At 38.7% G+C, this 18,460-nt stretch overlaps 1 protein-coding gene across 1 annotated transcript in view; it reads left to right on the top strand.

The window, feature by feature from the left end:
* Nucleotides 1–18,460, top strand: part of LOC142345736 (uncharacterized) — a 160,978-nt gene that overhangs the window by 92,934 nt on the left and 49,584 nt on the right. Inside the window, exons 11-12 of the mRNA XM_075398032.1 lie at nt 10,662–11,016; nt 11,315–11,502. Coding sequence (XP_075254147.1) covers nt 10,662–11,016; nt 11,315–11,502 — 543 coding nt within the window. The remainder of the gene's footprint in view (nt 1–10,661; nt 11,017–11,314; nt 11,503–18,460) is intronic.

The following is an 18,460-nucleotide window of genomic DNA, read 5'->3' as shown; positions in this document are numbered from 1 at the left end:
GCAATACAAAAGAGCATCAATTGCTGAATGATTGTTTCTGAAACCGAATTGCGTTTCTGAATAGCAGCATTCGTTACGCAAAAACTGAACGATTTGTTTTTGCAGCAGTTTCTCAAAAACTTTAGATAGAGAAGATGTCACTGAGATAGGCCTATGGTTCTCAGGAATATCAGGATCATTTTTTTGAACAGAGGAGTAACATATGCGGTTTTAAAGTTGTTGGGAAATGTTTGTTCACTGATGAAACTGCTGATAACGTTCGTCAGTGTCCTTGAGGGTCATGAAGGTCCCATTGGTTCTACTATTTAAAGACTGGTCTTTGATTGATTACGAGTACGGTACGTAAATCTGTCTTTAAAGCCTTCAATGAGATTGAGAACATTAATCAACCTCAATTCCTCCAAGTAAGCGAGAATTAAATTGAGAGGAAGAGAAAAAGGTCTGAGAGGGAGGTAACAAATGTGACAAAAATAATAAATCGAACTGTTGCGGTGCAACATTAATTGAATCACTTGCTTAGAAATGCTTTATTATAACGCTTTATGCTTAAGAATCTCAAGCTCGAAAAGACCAAGTGAATGTGATAATATCGTTTGAAATTATGAATATTTGGTTTCAGCACGTGGTTAATTATCATTGTTTTCCTCATCTTGCTCGGATTGCATTGAAGGTAATTGTATCAAAATCTATTGTAAATCGTAACATACCGGCCTCCTTGAACTGGTTCATCTTTATTAATATATCATTGAAACTGGCTTTCTGGTTACGTGGTCAAATGTGGTAAATAGTTTTTCTCAGCAACCCATCACAAGTTTATCGATACTTTCTTAAATTCAATGAGTTATTGTCTGCCAGTTTTGTAAAATTGTAATTTACATTTTCTTGCTGTCATTCCTCGTCTGTATTCTCTGTTGTTCATTCTTCGTCTGTGTCATTTTCTTTGTCAGATCTTAATGACGGCATGTCAATATCCTCTTTCATTAACAAGACAAGCTTGTTGACTGGTCGTATAAATAGTCCAGATGATGTCTTCAGTTCAACAACTCGAACTATTTTATCATTTCCATCAAAGACCTTTGTTATTCGTCCCATTGGCCACTGAGTGGGTGGTGTGTTCTCTTCCTTGATTATTACTACATCATTGATGTCAATATTTGGTTGTCCCGTTTGCCATTTTTTCCGTTGTTGTAAATTCGACAAATATTCTGTTGACCACTTCTTCCAAAAGTCTCTGATAAGATTGTCCATCCTCTTCTTCTGTCGTGTCAATGAAATTGTTTCTTTTCCTGTTGTTTTTGGTTCAGGCAATGCTGTGATTGGTCGTCCTATCAAAAAGTGTCCTGGTGTAAGTGCTAAGGCATCATTGGGATCATTTGAAACGGACGTAATAGGCCTTGAATTTAAGATTGCTTCAATTTGTGTCAACAGTGTTGTGAAGTCTTCAAAAAACAATTTTGTTCTTCCAATGCTGCGGTACATGTGGCGTTTCAAAGATTTGACAGCGACCTCCCATAGTCCTCCAAAATTTGGTGTTCTCGGCGGAATAGTAAGCCAAGTAATATTGTTCTCCTTGCCGAACGTTGATATCAAATCTTCAAACTCGTGCGTAGCTAAGGCTTGTCGAAACTCCAACTCTCCCTTGGTCCCAATGAAAGTTGTTGAGTTGTTGCTGTATATTTCATCAGGAATACCTCGACGAGACACAAATCTTTTAATGGCTGCAAGACAGTCGTCCTTGGTCAGAGACATAACTGGCTCTATGTGAACTGCCTTCGTACTGAAGCAAATGAAAATTGCAACGTATGTTTTCAAAAGCGTTCGAGTTCCATTTTTTGTGTAGAATGGTCCACAATAGTCGAGTCCGCAGTGACTGAACGCAAATGACGGCACTACTCGTTCTCGAGGTAGATCTCCCATCTGAGGCTGTAACAATTTGGCATCAAATCGGATACATGGCTTGCATCTGTATAAGACACCCTTCACTACAGAAAGCCCTCCAGGTATCCAAATATTTCGTCGAAGCGTGTATAACGTCAGTTGAGGTCCTCCATGAAGATTTTTCTCGTGTGCTTCTCGAATAAGCATTTCAGTGATTGGCGATTTTCTTGGAATAAGAACTTTTCGGTCTATTGTGTAAGGTGAATTGGCTAGGCGTCCCCCAACTCGAATCACTTTATTTTCTTCATCAAAAAATGGTGAAAGGCTGTTGAGACTGCTGCTTCTAGGAAATTTTCGTCTTCTGTGTCTCCCTTTAGTGGCTGCTGCATAGGCGTTAACGAAACATTTTTTTCTCTGGTGTCATCTTTGTTGAATTGATGTGCTGTTTCGCTAGAATTGTCTGTATTCCCGGTAGATACGATGTACAGTTGATCCCCAGGGCCCCCGGCCCAACCTATACCATGTCTGACATCATCCCTTGAGACCCCGACAGCTTCTACGCTGTCATGACATCCTGGGCCCCCGGCCCTCCCTATACCTAAGGAATTGGTAATAGAAACTGAGCTCGCATTTTCACCTGCGTCCCCGGCGCTGACAAGACTACCTGGGCCCCCGGCCCTACCTATACCTAAGGAATTGGTAGTAGAAACATTATCATCTGCGCTCCCAGCGCTGACAAGACTAAGACTACCTGGGCCCCCGGCCCTACCTATAACCTCAGGAGTACCGGCTGAACTTGAGCTCCAATTTTCGTCTGCTCCCTTGGCGCTGACAAGACATCCCGGGCCTCCGGTCCTACCTAAGTGTTGAGGACCATTGGTAACTAAAGAGATCCCCGTGCCCTTGCCAATCCTGGTGTTGATGTAAGCACCTGGGCCCCCGGCCCTACCTATACCATGTCTGACATCATCCCTTGAGACCCCGACAGCTTCTACGCTGTCATGACATCCTGGGCCCCCGGCCCTCCCTATACCTAAGGAATTGGTAATAGAAACTGAGCTCGCATTTTCACCTGCGTCCCCGGCGCTGACAAGACTACCTGGGCCCCCGGCCCTACCTATACCTAAGGAATTGGTAGTAGAAACATTATCATCTGCGCTCCCAGCGCTGACAAGACTAAGACTACCTGGGCCCCCGGCCCTACCTATAACCTCAGGAGTACCGGCTGAACTTGAGCTCCAATTTTCGTCTGCTCCCTTGGCGCTGACAAGACATCCCGGGCCTCCGGTCCTACCTAAGTGTTGAGGACCATTGGTAACTAAAGAGATCCCCGTGCCCTTGCCAATCCTGGTGTTGATGTAAGCACCTGGGCCCCCGGCCCTACCTATACCACCAACCCCCTCTGGTCCAGTGGATTTGATACGTTGCTGAACGTATTGTTTTGTCGCATCTCTGCTGCTGTTGTTTGCATCTTCAGTGGGCTGATTCATGATGATCTTGTATTCATGAAGAAAGTTTCGCTGTATGAAGCTGTACAGTTGAAGTTGTCCTTCGTATAAATCTTTCCCTTGTAAAGAGACTGAATTATAAGTCCAGATCATTGGTTGAGACGTAGACTCATTACTATCAGTCCTTTCGTTTGGCGTTGAAGAGCATGCTTTTATGCTGTTCGACATTTTTGTTGTCCGTTGTTTCGCTTTTGAAGATTGAATTCTTCTCCTGATACTGCTGAACTTTTGGACATAGGTAAATATCCTTGTAACTTTATGTATTGACGAATGCCGATTTATCATCAAAAAAATTGCGTAATCTTCTTTTGATGAAATCATTTTCACGTTTTCAGATTGCACCTTTACTTCTTTTTTGGTCTCTTCTCCTGTAGGTGACAAAATGTCAAGTGAAGGCCAGGCGTTTTCAGGTTGCCGCAACCACTCTGGTCCATCCCACCAAAGCTTATGGCTCATCAAATCAGCTGCTGCTAATCCTCTGGAAGCACAATCCGCTGGATTATCTTCTGTTGCAACATATTTCCAACTACTGGCTGGAATAATTTCTTGTATTTTCGCTACTCGGTTGGCGACAAATGTTTTCCATTTCCTCGGATAATCTTGTAGCCAGGCAATTGTAACTGTAGAATCTGACCACGCAAAAACCTTCGGAGTTGGAAACCGTTCATCGCTAATAGCATTTGTCACTGCCTCAACAAGCTTAGCTCCTAGCAGAGCAGCACAAAGTTCCAACCTTGGCTCAGAAACTGATTTGATTGGTGCAACTCTTGTCTTTGCTGTAAGCATTTTTGTTTCAATGAAATTGTCTGTCTCCTGTCTGATGAAAACGACAGCAGCATAAGCTGTAGTAGAGGCGTCGCAAAAGACGTGCAACTGCAAATCTGATTTCGTGGCTGGCTTGAGAACCTTCCGTTGAGGACTAATTTTTTCAAGATCCTTCAGTTGTGCTCGAAGTCGCAGGTACTGCTGTAGAATTGGGTCCAATAAAGGTTGATCCCAGCTAAGTTTGTCCATCCACAACAGTTGAACAAAGGATTTATGTTGAATAGTCGTTGGTGATAGCCATCCGAGTGGGTCAAATAAACGTGAAACTTCTGAGAGGATTTGCCGTTTTGTAAATGGAGTTCCCTTGTCAAGTTTTACTGTGAAACCAAATTGATCAGGATTTGGATTCCACCTTATCCCAAGCGTCTTAATGGCATAGTCTTCGCTTTCAATTATCTTCTCGTCTTCCGTTTCTCTGAAAGTGGCAGCTAGTCTTGATACAAGTTTTGAGTCGCTAGATACCCATTTCCGTATATCAAAACCTGCTGAAGCAAGAAGCGTAATAATGGCGTCCTGAAGCTTCTCTGCGGCTTCTGAATCTTCGCATCCTGTAAGTAGGTCATCCACATACATATCAGTTAGTGACAAACGAAGTTTAGTGTTTGTTGTTTCTTCGGCAAGAACTTGTAGTGGTCGAATTGAATGAAAAGACGAAGACGCAATGCCGTATGTTACCCGAGTCATACGATAAGTTTCAATCGCCTCTGAATTTGGATCTTTCCACAATAATCGGTGATAATCTTTGTCTTCCTTGTCCAATTCCACTTGCCTATACATTTTTGCAATATCAGCAGAAAGTGCTACTTGGTGTAATCGAAATCGAACAAGAATGCTGAAAAGGTCTTTCTGAATTTTTGGTCCGACCATGAGTCTGTCGTTGAGAGATACTCCTGTTGTTGTCTTTGCGGATCCTTGGTTGTAGTGCTTGACTCCTTGACTCCTTGAACACTCAATGATGACAAAGATAGTAGCAGTTTTCGACAGGCTTGACAAGTTCTGATGTTGGAACTTTCTCCATGTGTCCGAGATGAAAAAACTCTCCAATGAATTCTGCGTATCTCTTATAAAGGTCGGGTTGTCTTTCCAATCTGAATAGAAGACTGCGGAGTCGTTTTTTGGCTTGTTGAAGTGAATCTCCCAATGCTTTTGTCTCTTTCTTGAAGGGAAGTTTCACTATGAAGCGACCTTCAGGGCTTCTTCTAGTTGTTTCCTTGAAGTGATCATCGCAGCGTTTTTCTTCGGCTGTCCAAAGCTGCGCTGCTGGAACTTCTTCTATTTCCCAAAAACGCTGCAAATTTTCTGGCTCTGAAGAAACAAAGAAAGTCTGCAGATCGTTTGTATAGGTTTTGTCTGTCTGTTGCCTTCGAATAACGACCCAACCGAACATTGATAGCCTATATGTTATTCCACAGTTAGCTTCCTTTAGTCGATTGTTACCAATCATTATATCTTCATAATGAGATGCTCCGATCAAGAGGTCAATTGATGACGGCTTGTTGAAGTCTGGGTCAGCAAGCTCCAACTCCTTTACTGTTTCCCATTGGCTGGTGTCAATGAACCGTGATGGCAGATTATCAGTCATTTTTGTCAAAACTGACGCACGTATATTGACAGTGGACGATCTGTTCCTTGATGAGATAAGAACGTCCACGCGACCTTTGTTGTCTTGAACCGTCCCACCTAGTCAAAAAACTTTTGTGTTGCTGCTTTTCTTCTTCAATTGTAACCTTTGTACTGCTGATTCAGTTATAAGGTTGTTTTGTGAAGCTGAGTCTAGAAGTGCCCTAAGTAAAATTGTCTCGCCGTGAACATTAACGGCAACAATTGCGGTTTGAAGAAAGACTTCTTCTGAAGTTCGTTGAGTCAAAGCTCCTGTGAACTTGTTTTCATCCTTAGCTTTTGCAATTGCTGTTGTTGTTATAGCGTTGTTCTTCTGTTTGTCATTTGCTTGAGTGCTGGTTGTTCCGCTAGTTGTTTGCTGATTGGTGTTTTTGTTGTGAATGTTTTCACGATGAAGAAGAGTATGATGTTTTCTACCATATTGCTTGCATTTCGATCCATCACAATCTTCTGATCTGTGTCCCGGTCGCAGACAATTGAAACAGAGTTTTCTAACCTTTATCAGCTCTGCACGTTCCCTCACTGAAAGTTTCTTGAACTTTCCGCATTTGAAAATTTTGTGTGTTTCTTCACAACATTCGCATTGTTGCTCGGAAGTCGCCAAATGTGTGTGCAAATGTCGTTGGTTCCCGTTCATTTGAGTTTTTGTCGCTCCTACTCCATTTGGCGCTGTTGCCTCGAGTGCTTGTGCGCGTTCTTCTAAGAAAAGTCTGAGCTCTGCATACCTTTGAGGTTCCTTGCCTTTTGAAGACAGCTCCCATTGTTTTCTTGTCTCTGTAGGCAGCTTCTCACTGATCAAGTAAACAAAAAACATGTCTTGACTATTGACTGGTTCTCCCAAATTCTGCAAGGCAAGTCGATGTTCGTCCATTGCTTCAATTAAATTTCTTAAGTCTCTGGCATTATGGGTTGTCAGTGATCGATACGAAACAATTGAATGCAGGTGAGTGCGAATGATGATCCTCTTGTTCTCGTATCTGTTTATCAGAGTATTCATAGCAATGGCGAAATTGTGATCGGTAACTGGTATCGAGGCAAGCAGTTTGGCGGCATCACCTTTTACAGATGCTTTCAGATACTGCAACTTCTGACTTCCTTGAAGAGAACTGTTGTCGATGACTGCTGCTTTGAACAAATCAAAGAACGAAGTCCATTCCATATAATTACCCGAAAAAACTGGCAGATTGAGTTTTGGTAACTTGATGTTGGCTGAGTTCCTCATAGCATCGGAGAGCGTTGAAGTAGATGGTGTTGAAGTATCTGCTGCTGTTGAAGGTCCCTCAAAACGTTTCGTGAAGCGTTTGATTGCATCAATGTTCTGTGTCAACTTGTCATCAACTTCCTCGGATTCCGGAATGTCATTGTCCAGTGCTTCCGCCTCCGTCAAGTTCTGTTGAAGTTCTTGGTTCAAAGTTACCAGAAAATTCTGCTTTTGGGTGAGAAGTGTTGCTACCTGATTTAGTCTGTTGATGTCTGCTTCTGAAATGGTGTCTAGATCTTTTGACATGATATTTTCAGCCTCATTGTTAAACCTTGTAGCAACGCTGCGGTGTGATCCCCGCGACTGTTTCTGCATTTCAAGATTTGAAATTTTGACTTGCTGTTGCCTTTGTGGGCGTTTTTTTCGTGTCTTTGATGCTGGTCTTTATTCGTATTAGTTTCGTTTGTCTTTTTCGTGGATTTTGCTGTGCTGAAAGCTAAAAACACACTAAAAGAACGCAAAAGATGGGAAATCGGGTTTCACATAATCCCCCCTTCAAAAAATGCGGCCAATTTTTGCGCGCGAACTTAGTGCTATTACTTCGGGGGAGCAAACCTAAACTAAAAATTTTGAGTTCTCCTCGAGAACTGAGAAAGAGATCGTTTTCCCCGAAGTTTCACAAAAAAGTTTTTGTAACCCTTGAGATATAGTTCTCCCACTAGATAACTTTACCGGGTCTCAGAATTAGGTTAATCAACCTTGTTATACAAGTTAATCAACTTGTATAACATGAGGGGGGATGTGTTATCTAGTGGGGGGTCCGCTTTTAACTTCCCCTTTAAGTTTCCCCTTTTAGATTTTTTGCTAATTTTTTTTTGAGAGAGTTAATGCTTTTGGTGCCTAATGCTTTGACTATTTTATCCTCAACCTATTTGTCGGCGGACCAAATGTTGCGGTGCAACATTAATTGAATCACTTGCTTAGAAATGCTTTATTATAACGCTTTATGCTTAAGAATCTCAAGCTCGAAAAGACCAAGTGAATGTGATAATATCGTTTGAAATTATGAATATTTGGTTTCAGCACGTGGTTAATTATCATTGTTTTCCTCATCTTGATCGGATTGCATTGCAGGTCATTGTATCAAAATCTATTGTAAATCGTAACACTGGTTACGTAATTTTCCGAGATGCTGGTAGATGACCGCTAAATATTTTGCACATATGGAAGGTCCTTTTATATTTCAAACATTGAGTGGCTGGCAATATTTCAAATTTTTGTTTCAAATCTCTCGATGATTCATATTTTTTTGAAGTAATGGTCTTTAAAATCCAATCAATTTGCCAGTAGTTCAAGAGCATTTTCGCTAAAATTCATGGAAATCAACTTTTCTTTCAAAATATTATGCTTGATGGAATCAAAAGCTATAATAAATCAAGAAGAGCAGCTGTGATGATCTTGTTATTGTCAATAGCCAGTCGAAACGATTCGGTGCAATACAAAAGAGCATCAATTGCTGAATGATTGTTTCTGGAACCGAATTGCGTTTCTGAATAGCAGCATTCGTTACGCAAAAACTGAACGATTTGTTTTTGCAGCAGTTTCTCAAAAACTTTAGATAGAGAAGATGTCACTGAGATAGGCCTATGGTTCTCAGGAATATCAGGATCATTTTTTTGAACAGAGGAGTAACATATGCGGTTTTAAAGTTGTTGGGAAATGTTTGTTCACTGATGAAACTGCTGATAACGTTCGTCAGTGTCCTTGAGGGTCATGAGGGTCCCATTGGTTCTACTATTTAAAGACTTCAGGTCTTTTTTAGCTCAAATCATGCAATGAATCCGAACTGAAACTGATCATGTGCGCGTACTAGATGCTAGCTATTGAATGACTTCCTAAAATTTGCTGCTGCTAGCGTGTTTGTTTTGCAGAAGAATTCACCTAGCCTGAAAATTTTATAAGTTAATTTGCCTATTTTAAAATTTTCCCACATGTAATCTCCAAAAGAATCGCTTTGGCGAAAAATTTCTGTTGATATCTTTGTTGAGTTTCTCATAGAATTCAAAAGTTCATTTCTATTAAGGAATCAGACACTTAACTAAATCTTTCACCAAACTGTCGCTTTGAAGCTTTAAGTTTTTTTATTTTTTCTTTTGAAAACGCGTTTCCTTAGCGAATTTGTGTTTAATACAGGAGTCATTATAATGATGAAATATTCGAGTTTATGACAAGCATTGTCAAGGCAATATAAATACGCCCAATTCAGAGTTGCTCAAAAATTTTTCTTTCGAGTAATGTTTTTTATCAAAGAGTAACTTCGTGGTGGGCAATTTCTTGAGCTTCATTCTAAAATTAGAAAATAGAATCCTTGCAAGATGATCGGTTTTCAAATAAATTTTCAAAATTTTGGTTCTATGCGTGTCTGATGTATCGTCTGTAATTATATAATCTACTAATGAAGTAAATTTTTGCATAGTTGGAGCAGATTGATTACATGGTCGCAAGCTACATGGCGTTAGAATTGTATCTAAAGAAGACTGTTCGTTCATTTTTAGATAATTAATATTGAAATCGCCCATCAGGACATTCACATCCCATAGTAGAAATTTTGTCAATCTTGAATACTAATTCATCCAAAAAATTAGAACTTAATGATTTTATGGATTGTAGACTACGTCAACGATTAGTTTTTTATTTGCAACGGAGATTTATAAAAACAGAGCTTCAAAGCTGGTGTTCATTTTAAAATTGTTTCTAGTTCTCGGATAAAGACATTTAGACACATGTAGCATGACACCACCGCCTCAGTTTTCTGCTGGTTGGCTTAAATTGCGGTCACATCTAAAGGAAACAAGCTTTTTACTGTCTATTTCTCATACTTTGGTACCATTTTCCGAGGAAAGCCAGACCTCGGTCAAACCTATCATTGTATTAATCGCCGAATAAAATTTTTAGATCTCCGCGTTTGCGATTTAGACTCCTGCAATTCAAATTTATGAACTTCAAATGATGTTGTGTCTGTTTAACATGTTTTAAGACATCAGCATTTATTCTGTCGGCTATATTTGAAAGTTGCCGCTATGGAGAATGCCGGGCCGTCAAATTTTTAATAAGCAAGCAAAAAGACTAAAATTTTAATGAGGTTTCAGATAGGAGTGAAAAGATTTTTTAACAAAGTGAAAAATGAGGTTAAGTTTAAAATTTGTTTCAAAGTTGAAACTAATATTTCATATTTATCGTGAAACATTATGAAATTGATTGCTAGAATTACATAGTTGAGCGAGTTTTCTATGTGCATAGAGTTGGCAGAGAGAAAGAGAAACAGAGTGAGATATTGCAAAAATCTTTAGGTAAACTACTGAAAACTTAAAGCCTATCTTTGTCTCAAAATTATCATAATTTTGCAAGTTTTTTGTTAAAGCTTGTTTTGAATCTAACCGAAGAAGCAGGCTTTATTTTGAAAAATCAATCTATAATTAGCCAAACTTTAATTAGCCAATCAGAACAATACGCTGTTATGCGTTACCCGTGTGTCAGAATTTTCGTTGGGTTGGTAAGTACAAACCTCCGTTGTGAGAACCAATAGTGTAATTGTGTTCTGGATTATGTTCACTAATGTATGGTTTAAGGAAATCATGGAAGATTGTGAGCTTTCGGGTAGTCTGAGAGCAACCTCTCTGGACGTGGCTGTCTCGCGTTCTTCTGCTCTCAGTTTGGCAAGCGTACCTGACGATACTTCGAACCTTAACGTACCCTCGTCCTCCTCAAATCATCCAAGCAGTCATGGACAACGTCTCGGCAACCGAAGACCTTCTTCTTCCTCGAGAGACGAAAGGCGTCGAAGTGATAACATGAGAGATGAAGTTGACAGGGACTTGGACGATGAGAGAGAAGGAAGGGGTGTAGACTTAAACCGCAGTCTGGACGATGACCGTGATGATGGCCATAATGTTGACGATGACGATGCTCTTGGTGCTATTGGAGGTATAAGAACAGCTTGCATTTGCAGCCATAGAGGTCTCATTTATTCAAATAAAATATTTGAGTCTATATTTAGCAATACTTTTAGATACAATCGATTTGTTTCCTTCAGTATCTATTATTGCTGATTTAAAGTGAATATAGACAGAATTTTTTGGAGAATGATTTTGGAGCGCCTGAGAACCTAAAAAAGCGTTGAGCTTCATTGATATTTGAGCCTAAAAAGCAGATAAAATTTGGGGCGAATTTTTGAACCTGCTGAAGACCGATGCGTTTCAAAAGCTTTTTATGTGATTTTTAGGACTGGACACGAGTCTGTTGCACGTGGCGGGTGATGACAACAACAGTGACACATGGAGTGTTGATGTGGCTGCGAGTGAGTTCGAGTTGAACGAGGAGCAGAGATTGGATGACTTTCTGGAGGAACAATTGCTACTTGGTGTCGTCACTGATGAAGGACACCACCATGTCCTGTCTTCAGGGGGGAAAGTTAGACTCCTCTCTATTACCATACTTTCTGAAACTTATGTTCTCAATCTATTAGCAATGGAAAACGCTGAATTAAAAGGATGTTTTACTGTGGATATTCTTTTTATAGCTGCGAAGCTATAAGCTGAGCGGAGAGCTATATTGCGGTGCTCTTGGTTTTACAATTCAAAGAATTTGAATTGTATTGGGCGCTGTCTTTTTATAGCTGCGAAGCTGTAAGCTGAGCGTAGCTATATTGCGGTGCTCCTGGTTTTTTTTACAATTCAAAGAATTTGATTTGTATTGGGGCGCTGTCTTTTTTACGACTCCAAGAGGAGTATTGGAGAAGTCCTTTTTACAATTCAAAGAATTTGAATTGTATTGGGGCGCTGTCTTTTTTACGACTCGAAAAAGAGTAATGGAGAAGTCCTTTTTTAAATCAATTTTTGGAGTGAATTTTGGAGCGGGAAATGAAACGCGTGAAAAAATTTGGAGTGATTTTGGTGCTGAACAAAAGTGAAGAGCGGAGCGAAAAGAGAGTGGTTTTTGTTCACACCGCTGTTTTTGAGAGAGCGAGAAATTGATGTGTGAAAAAATTTTTCTCTTAGCGAGCGAAATTTTTTGTTCACGTGCGGCATTTTAAAGCAGTTTTTTTCATTTATTTTGGTTAAGAGGTTTTTTTTATGATTTTGTTTTAATTTTAGGCTGGTTTCGGTAGTGGTTTGAAGGTTTCTGGAAATTCATATGAATTTTATGATAATTCGGAGGTTTTTAATGTATTTTGCTGATTTTCGGGCTAACTTTTGCGTTTTTTTGACGATTATTTTGTTTTACTGGCTCAAATGGGTATTGAAGAAACCCCTTCTACTTGAGAAAATTTATGATAACAATTGGTTACAGTTTTGTGGGTAAGAATTATTTTTTTGTGAAATATGACAAAAAAATGGCGAAAATTTGAACTATTTTTCTGAATTTTTTGCGGTTTTTAGTTTTTTCTGTTCTTAGCTAAGTTTCTTTGCCTATTATGACTTGCCTATTGTTTTGCGAGCATCTGGATACCCTATTGGCTGAAGGGAAATTTTCTCTTGATTAATATGTTTTTTGAAATATTAAAAATTTAGTAACTTTTTCCAGTTTTTCAGTGAAAGTTGTTTTTAAGAGCTTTTTTTCATAATTTAGCTTAAAGTTTTTTTTCAAAAATCACAAGTGGTTTTTTTAAGTACTAGTTGTTTTGATGAAGTTATTTTGGCAGAGATAGTTATTTTGGGATCTCATTTTATAACAAAATTTGATCAGATTTTTTATCATATTTTAACAGGTTTGATTTTATTGTTTTTACTTAATTGTTTCATGACTTTGTTTCAAGATAATCATAAATTAGTGAAGGCACGTTTTGTTTGATGAGTAGTTGGATGGCGTTTAAATGGATTTTCACTTCGAGTCGTTTCCGGAATTCTTCCTGCTATATTTTTTTCAAGATCTGTTCACACATTTTCATGATTTTTGAAGTCAAATTGGAGTAGTGATTTTGGTCACGCCGAAACAGGAAGTGGAGCGAAAAAGCGAGTGGTTTTGCGGCGTGAAATTTTTTCGCTCTAATTTTAAAGCAGAGTGAAAAAATGGTGTTTGAACAAGAATCGGCTTTCTCGCTAGTAGTTTTTTTTACCAGAATAAAGTACGTTGTACTGATGTAACCACGTATTAATAGCCACCCTCATCTCCTCAGCAGGCTATTATTGCGCTCCTAGTTTTAACAATTCAAAGAATTTGAATTAGATTTGGGGGCTGTCTTTTTTTTAGATCTGTGCACACATTTTCCTGATTTTTGACAATTTGAATTTTGAGCGATCCAACAAGGGAAATTGAGCGAAAACGCGATTGGTTTTGCAGCGTAGTTTTTTTTTCACGCCAATTTTTACGTAGAGTGAGAAATGGGTGTATGAACAAGAAATCGATCGTAACTTTTTGTTCACATGCGGCAATTTGACTTTAATTTTCGCCTATTTTTTCCAACTTTTTGGTCGAATTTTTTTCTAAGTGGTTTTTCAATTGGTTTTTTATTCATTATAGGTCTAGTCTTTTGTTTAGACAGTGAATATTCTTCGAATTTTGTCAGGAGTTGTCCTGCTATGTTGTATGTGGTCGTCAAGGTTTTTGTGACCGCCATATGACGTCAAAAGAATTCGCCGAAACAGGAAGTGGAGCGAAAAAGCGAGTGGTTTTGCGGCGTGAAATTTTTTCGCTCTAAATTTAAAGTAGAGTGAGAAAACGGTGTTCGAACAAAAATTCGCTTTCTTGCTAGTGGTTTTTTGTTCACATGCGGCAATTTCACTTTGATTTTATAGTTTTTTTCGATTTTTTGGATCGGATTTTTTTCTAAATGGTTTTCCCAATCCATTCATAGTCCCTTCTTGGTCTAGTTTTCTTTTTAGTCAATGAAAATTCTTTGAATTGTACGTCAGTACTTGTCCTGCTATGTTTTTTGTTTCGTCGTCTGACGCTCTTCGTTTTACATTTGTTCACACAGCAAAGCTGAAAAAGTCAAATTTTCTGAATGACTTATTCCTCTCATTTTTGGCATTTGCGCGCGTGACGTCATTTCTCTCTCATTTTAGCAAAAGTTTTGAGGTTATTTGAGTGATTAGATTTTGATCATACATGACTTACCTCACTCAATAAAATGACTTTTGCACTTTAAAACTTAAGATTAGTTTGAATTTGTTTAAGGTCAAAGGAACTCATATGTGCTGTAAAGCTAATATATTGAAACTGTGATTGGGAACGATGTAAATATTTCAAGTACAAAATCTAAGTGGTGTCACAGTATCACTAGAGTAGAACTCTTACGAATAAGTTATACGGATTCTTAAGCAGAATTTAACATCTCAGCCCTTAATGAAAAGAATGTTTCTTTTTTGGTCTGTCTTTTTGAGACTACAGATCTATGAAGGTATTGCAACTTGCCAGCTATGTTTTTTTCCTTTGCCATCAATTTTCTTTGCTCGGTTTTTTCTGTATGATCTTTTTAGATTGTCTTTTCTTATCATGATATGATGTTACAAACTAGCTGTGTTTTTGTTTTACCAAGTCTTAACTGTACTTTTGGAGTCGCAACTTGATGAAAATTTTATCAGATGCTTTTTTCGTCAATTTGTTTTCTCATGTAAATGTCTCTGTTATTGGTTCAAAATGTTTAGTGTAATGAAGTTGGATGTTCTTCAGGTGAGTACGGATTGTCAGTTTTTATACTCCGAGTCGTTTCCGGAATTGTTCCGGCTATGATTTTTTAAGATCTGTTCTCACATTTTTGCGATTTCTGAAGTCAAATTGAAGCGAAGATTTTGGTCACTCCGAAACAGGACGTAGAGCGAAAAAGCGAGTGGTTTTGCGGCGTGAAATATTTTCGCTCTAACCTAAAGTTGAGTGAGAAAACGGTGTTTGAACAAAAATTCAATTTCAGGCGAGTGTTTTTTGTTCACATGCGTCATATTCACTTTATTTTTACCAAATGTTTTACCTAATCCAGTCATAGTCCATTCAAGTTCTAGATTTAAGTTCAGTCAATGAAAATTCTTTGAATTGTTGGTCTGGACTTTCCGGCTGTGTTTTTTTTTTACATTATACTGAACGTCATTATACTGAAGCCCCCCCCCCAGTTTTACAAAGTACAAATTAGCTGCCCGTTGATGAATTCAAGTAATCGCAAATAGGCTAAATTAGAACGCATGTGTATTATTTTAATAGCACTCAAGAGAAGAAATAGCTGAGGCTACTTTTAGCCTTCTCTTGGTTTTTTTAATTGTCGAGATTTTTGTTACAACCATATGACATCACAACCACTTCAAATCTGCTTTGTGTTCATTCCGCGTGACGTCATTTCTACCTCATAGTGGAACGCTTTTTTGTTAGTGGAGCGCTTTTTTTGTTCATTTGCCTGATTAAATTTTGGTCACACGTGACTTACCTCACTCTCAAAAATGACTTCCTCATTTTTCCTCACTTAACTCACAGAAATTGACTTTTCTTTACTTTAAGACAGAGATAATATCAAGTGAATGTAATGTGTGTCAGTCTAAATGAAGGTTATTTGAGGGCAGCTACTAGAAGCAGCAATAACTTTTACAGATTCCTTATCAAAATAAAACATCTTGTCCTCAGCTATGTTTTTATTAATTGCTCTCCAACAAAGTTTAGAGAACTATTGTAAGCGTGAGTATATTTTGCAAATGGTTTGCCTGACCTTTTTACTAGCCGACGTCAGCCTCACTTTTTTTTAATTCGCTTTACCTTTTGATCTCGTTTTTTGTTTTCCGTAAGTCACGAATTTCACGTTTGACTTCTAACTTTCCTCACTCACTGTTTCAACTGAATGGATTAAATTCTTTCACTCATTGAATTACGTAACGTAGTGAATACTGTCAAAGTGCAAAATCAAATGAAACAGTATAAACAAATAAAACCCGGTCATTAAGTCATATTGCATTAGGTTATCAAAGCTCTTTAAAGTTGAGAATCTACCTGAGTATGCAGAAAGCTCTGTCAGTTTAAAGCTCTTAGATTTTTCATGTTCTGGGTCAATCCTAATGTGCGTCAAACGGGCAACGGCGGCTATTTTCCGGCAAATTGCCTGCTTTGTTCCAACTTTCCAAGCTTTTTTATTTCCCTGACCTGTTTTGCTTTTCAAAACGAAAGCGACTGTAAAGCGTAGGAGAAACAAGAGATGTTTAAAATGCGTTTTTAAAACGATTTTTTGAAATGGCAGCAACTGCCCGCTAGAATACTGCCGGTTATGTTTTTATTTCACTTTTTTTAATCTTTTTTTTGTGTGAGATTTTTTAGGTGATTCGAGTTGCCCGATTCGGAAAAGAAGTCTGCTAGATAAACATATAAAGCCCAGTCGTTAAGTCAAATTGCATTAGGTAATCAAAACTCGTTATTTAGTTGCCTCCACTCCCCGCGATGTTGCCCCCAACCCAGTGTTGCCCCCGGTACACCCCCCCCCCCCCCCCTCCCCGTGGCTACCTACTGACGAAGCCAACCGCTCGCCGGTTGTTTGAGAGCAATTCGCCCGACGTTAGTCGGTTATGTTTAAGTTATTCGAATTGTGCGCATTCTGAAATTAGGTCTGCTAGAATGAGAGCGACTGCGAGTGATGACCGTACATAGCGCGTACGGTGTAGAGTTTAATGTCGCGAACTGTGATCCGAAAAGTTGCGGGTTCGAACCCCACCCGAGACAGGAGTTTTTTGCACCATAGAAATGTCTTGCAAGCATCTGCTTCCTTCTTAATTGTTTTCCTCGCCCTCTTTTCGAGAGCAATTCATCTGGCGTTGTCTGATGGTCTCGTTGGTTGCATGTGAGGCGTAAATGAACCTAATTGATGATTCGAGTTCATAGCTAATAGTTTTCATTACTTTCACGCTATTTGTTCTCAAAATTTTTTATAGTGAGTTTGAGTTTTCGAGTATTTGTTGTACTTTTTACTGTTCTGTCATAATCTTTTAAGTGAGAGATCTTATACCTAGCTTATGGCGAATGACTTATTTGATTATAGCTGCGAAGCTGAGCGAAGCTATTTGGCGGTGTTCTTAGCTTTTATAATTGAAAAAAATTTTTTCTGAATGCTTCTCCGAATCCAGTCATAGTCCATTCTATGTCTAGTTTTTTTGTTTAGTTAATAAAAATTCTTTGAATTGTAGACCGAAACTTCTATGTTTTTTGCGTCGTCATTGACGCTCTCTTTTCGTATTGCAATTGTTGACACAACAAAGCTAAAAAATCTTCTACTGAATGACTTCCTCTCACTCATGGTTTTAAGAGCGTGTGGCCTCTTTTCTCACTCTCTCTAGGTTTTCAGATCACAACAGTTTTTAGGTGATTATAGTGATTAGATTTTGATCATACGTGACTTTCCTCTTTCAACAAGATGACTGTTGCACTTTAAACTTAAGTTGAATTTCAATTTAATTAAGGTCAGAGGAACTCATATGCGTAGCAAACGTCCCAAATAAAAAGCATTGTTTGGAATGACATTTGAAAAGCTCTATTAATTTATCGCTAAATGCTATTTACATATCTTTTCGGGCGGCGTTGATAACTTTTTCAATTTATATCTATCTATTTCATCTCTATTATGAGGCACGCAAATCTATTTTTTCGCAGCTATTTAGGCAATCTGCCGGCTATGTTTTAATTGTATCGGTTTAAAGGTAATGCTTTCTATGCTTTTGACAATAATTGTGAAGAAATATTGTCGAGTTTTTCCAGATTTTTGCTCTGACTTGTATGCTGTTCGTTGTTAAACAAGTTTAGTGAAAGTTTGAGTTCTTCGAGTATTTGTTGTACTATCTCATTTTTGAACACGTTTTCATATTTTTATCACACTCATTAATGACGTCTTTGGTTGCAAATAAGCATATAGTTATATCCAATTTTGTTGTAATTTTGTTTTGCAAAAAATAGCGATTTTTTTGCAGTAATTGGTTGTTTTTTGTCTTTTCTGTTGATCTCATAAATGACATGTTTCATGGGTTGCTAATTAGTAATAGAGGAATCTATTTTCGTTGCTTCCGATGATTAATTGTTCTCAAACGAAGTTTGCAGCATTTATGTTAGTCCTGTCGGTCTTTTTTATGCGATATTTTGCTTGACCGAGTTTTGGTCTGATCCATTTGGTTTTTCGTCCTCAAATACGGGATAACAGGTAGCGCCCAGCGGGCATTAAGTGCTCTTAGAGCCTTTCAACTCAAACTGATTTGGAGACCTATACTTATGGTTTGAAGGGCGGTTCATAGAGGTTTATGTCTCACCACTATTGCGTCCACCCACCCCCACCGCGCTTTTGCCCCATCCCCCTCCCCCGTGGCTAGCCATTGACGAACAACCGCTCGCTAAAAGCACACAAATTTGTACTAATTTTCACAATTTTTGATTTTCAGCTCTAGGTGTCAAGGAACCTCCTCCTAGGGTTCGATGATAG

This window comes from Convolutriloba macropyga, chromosome 9 (assembly GCF_964194025.1).
Source record: "Convolutriloba macropyga chromosome 9, txConMacr16.3, whole genome shotgun sequence".
NCBI lineage: Eukaryota > Metazoa > Xenacoelomorpha > Acoela > Convolutidae > Convolutriloba > Convolutriloba macropyga.
Note: the sequence above shows the minus strand (reverse complement) of the source record. Positions and strands in the feature narration are given on the sequence as shown.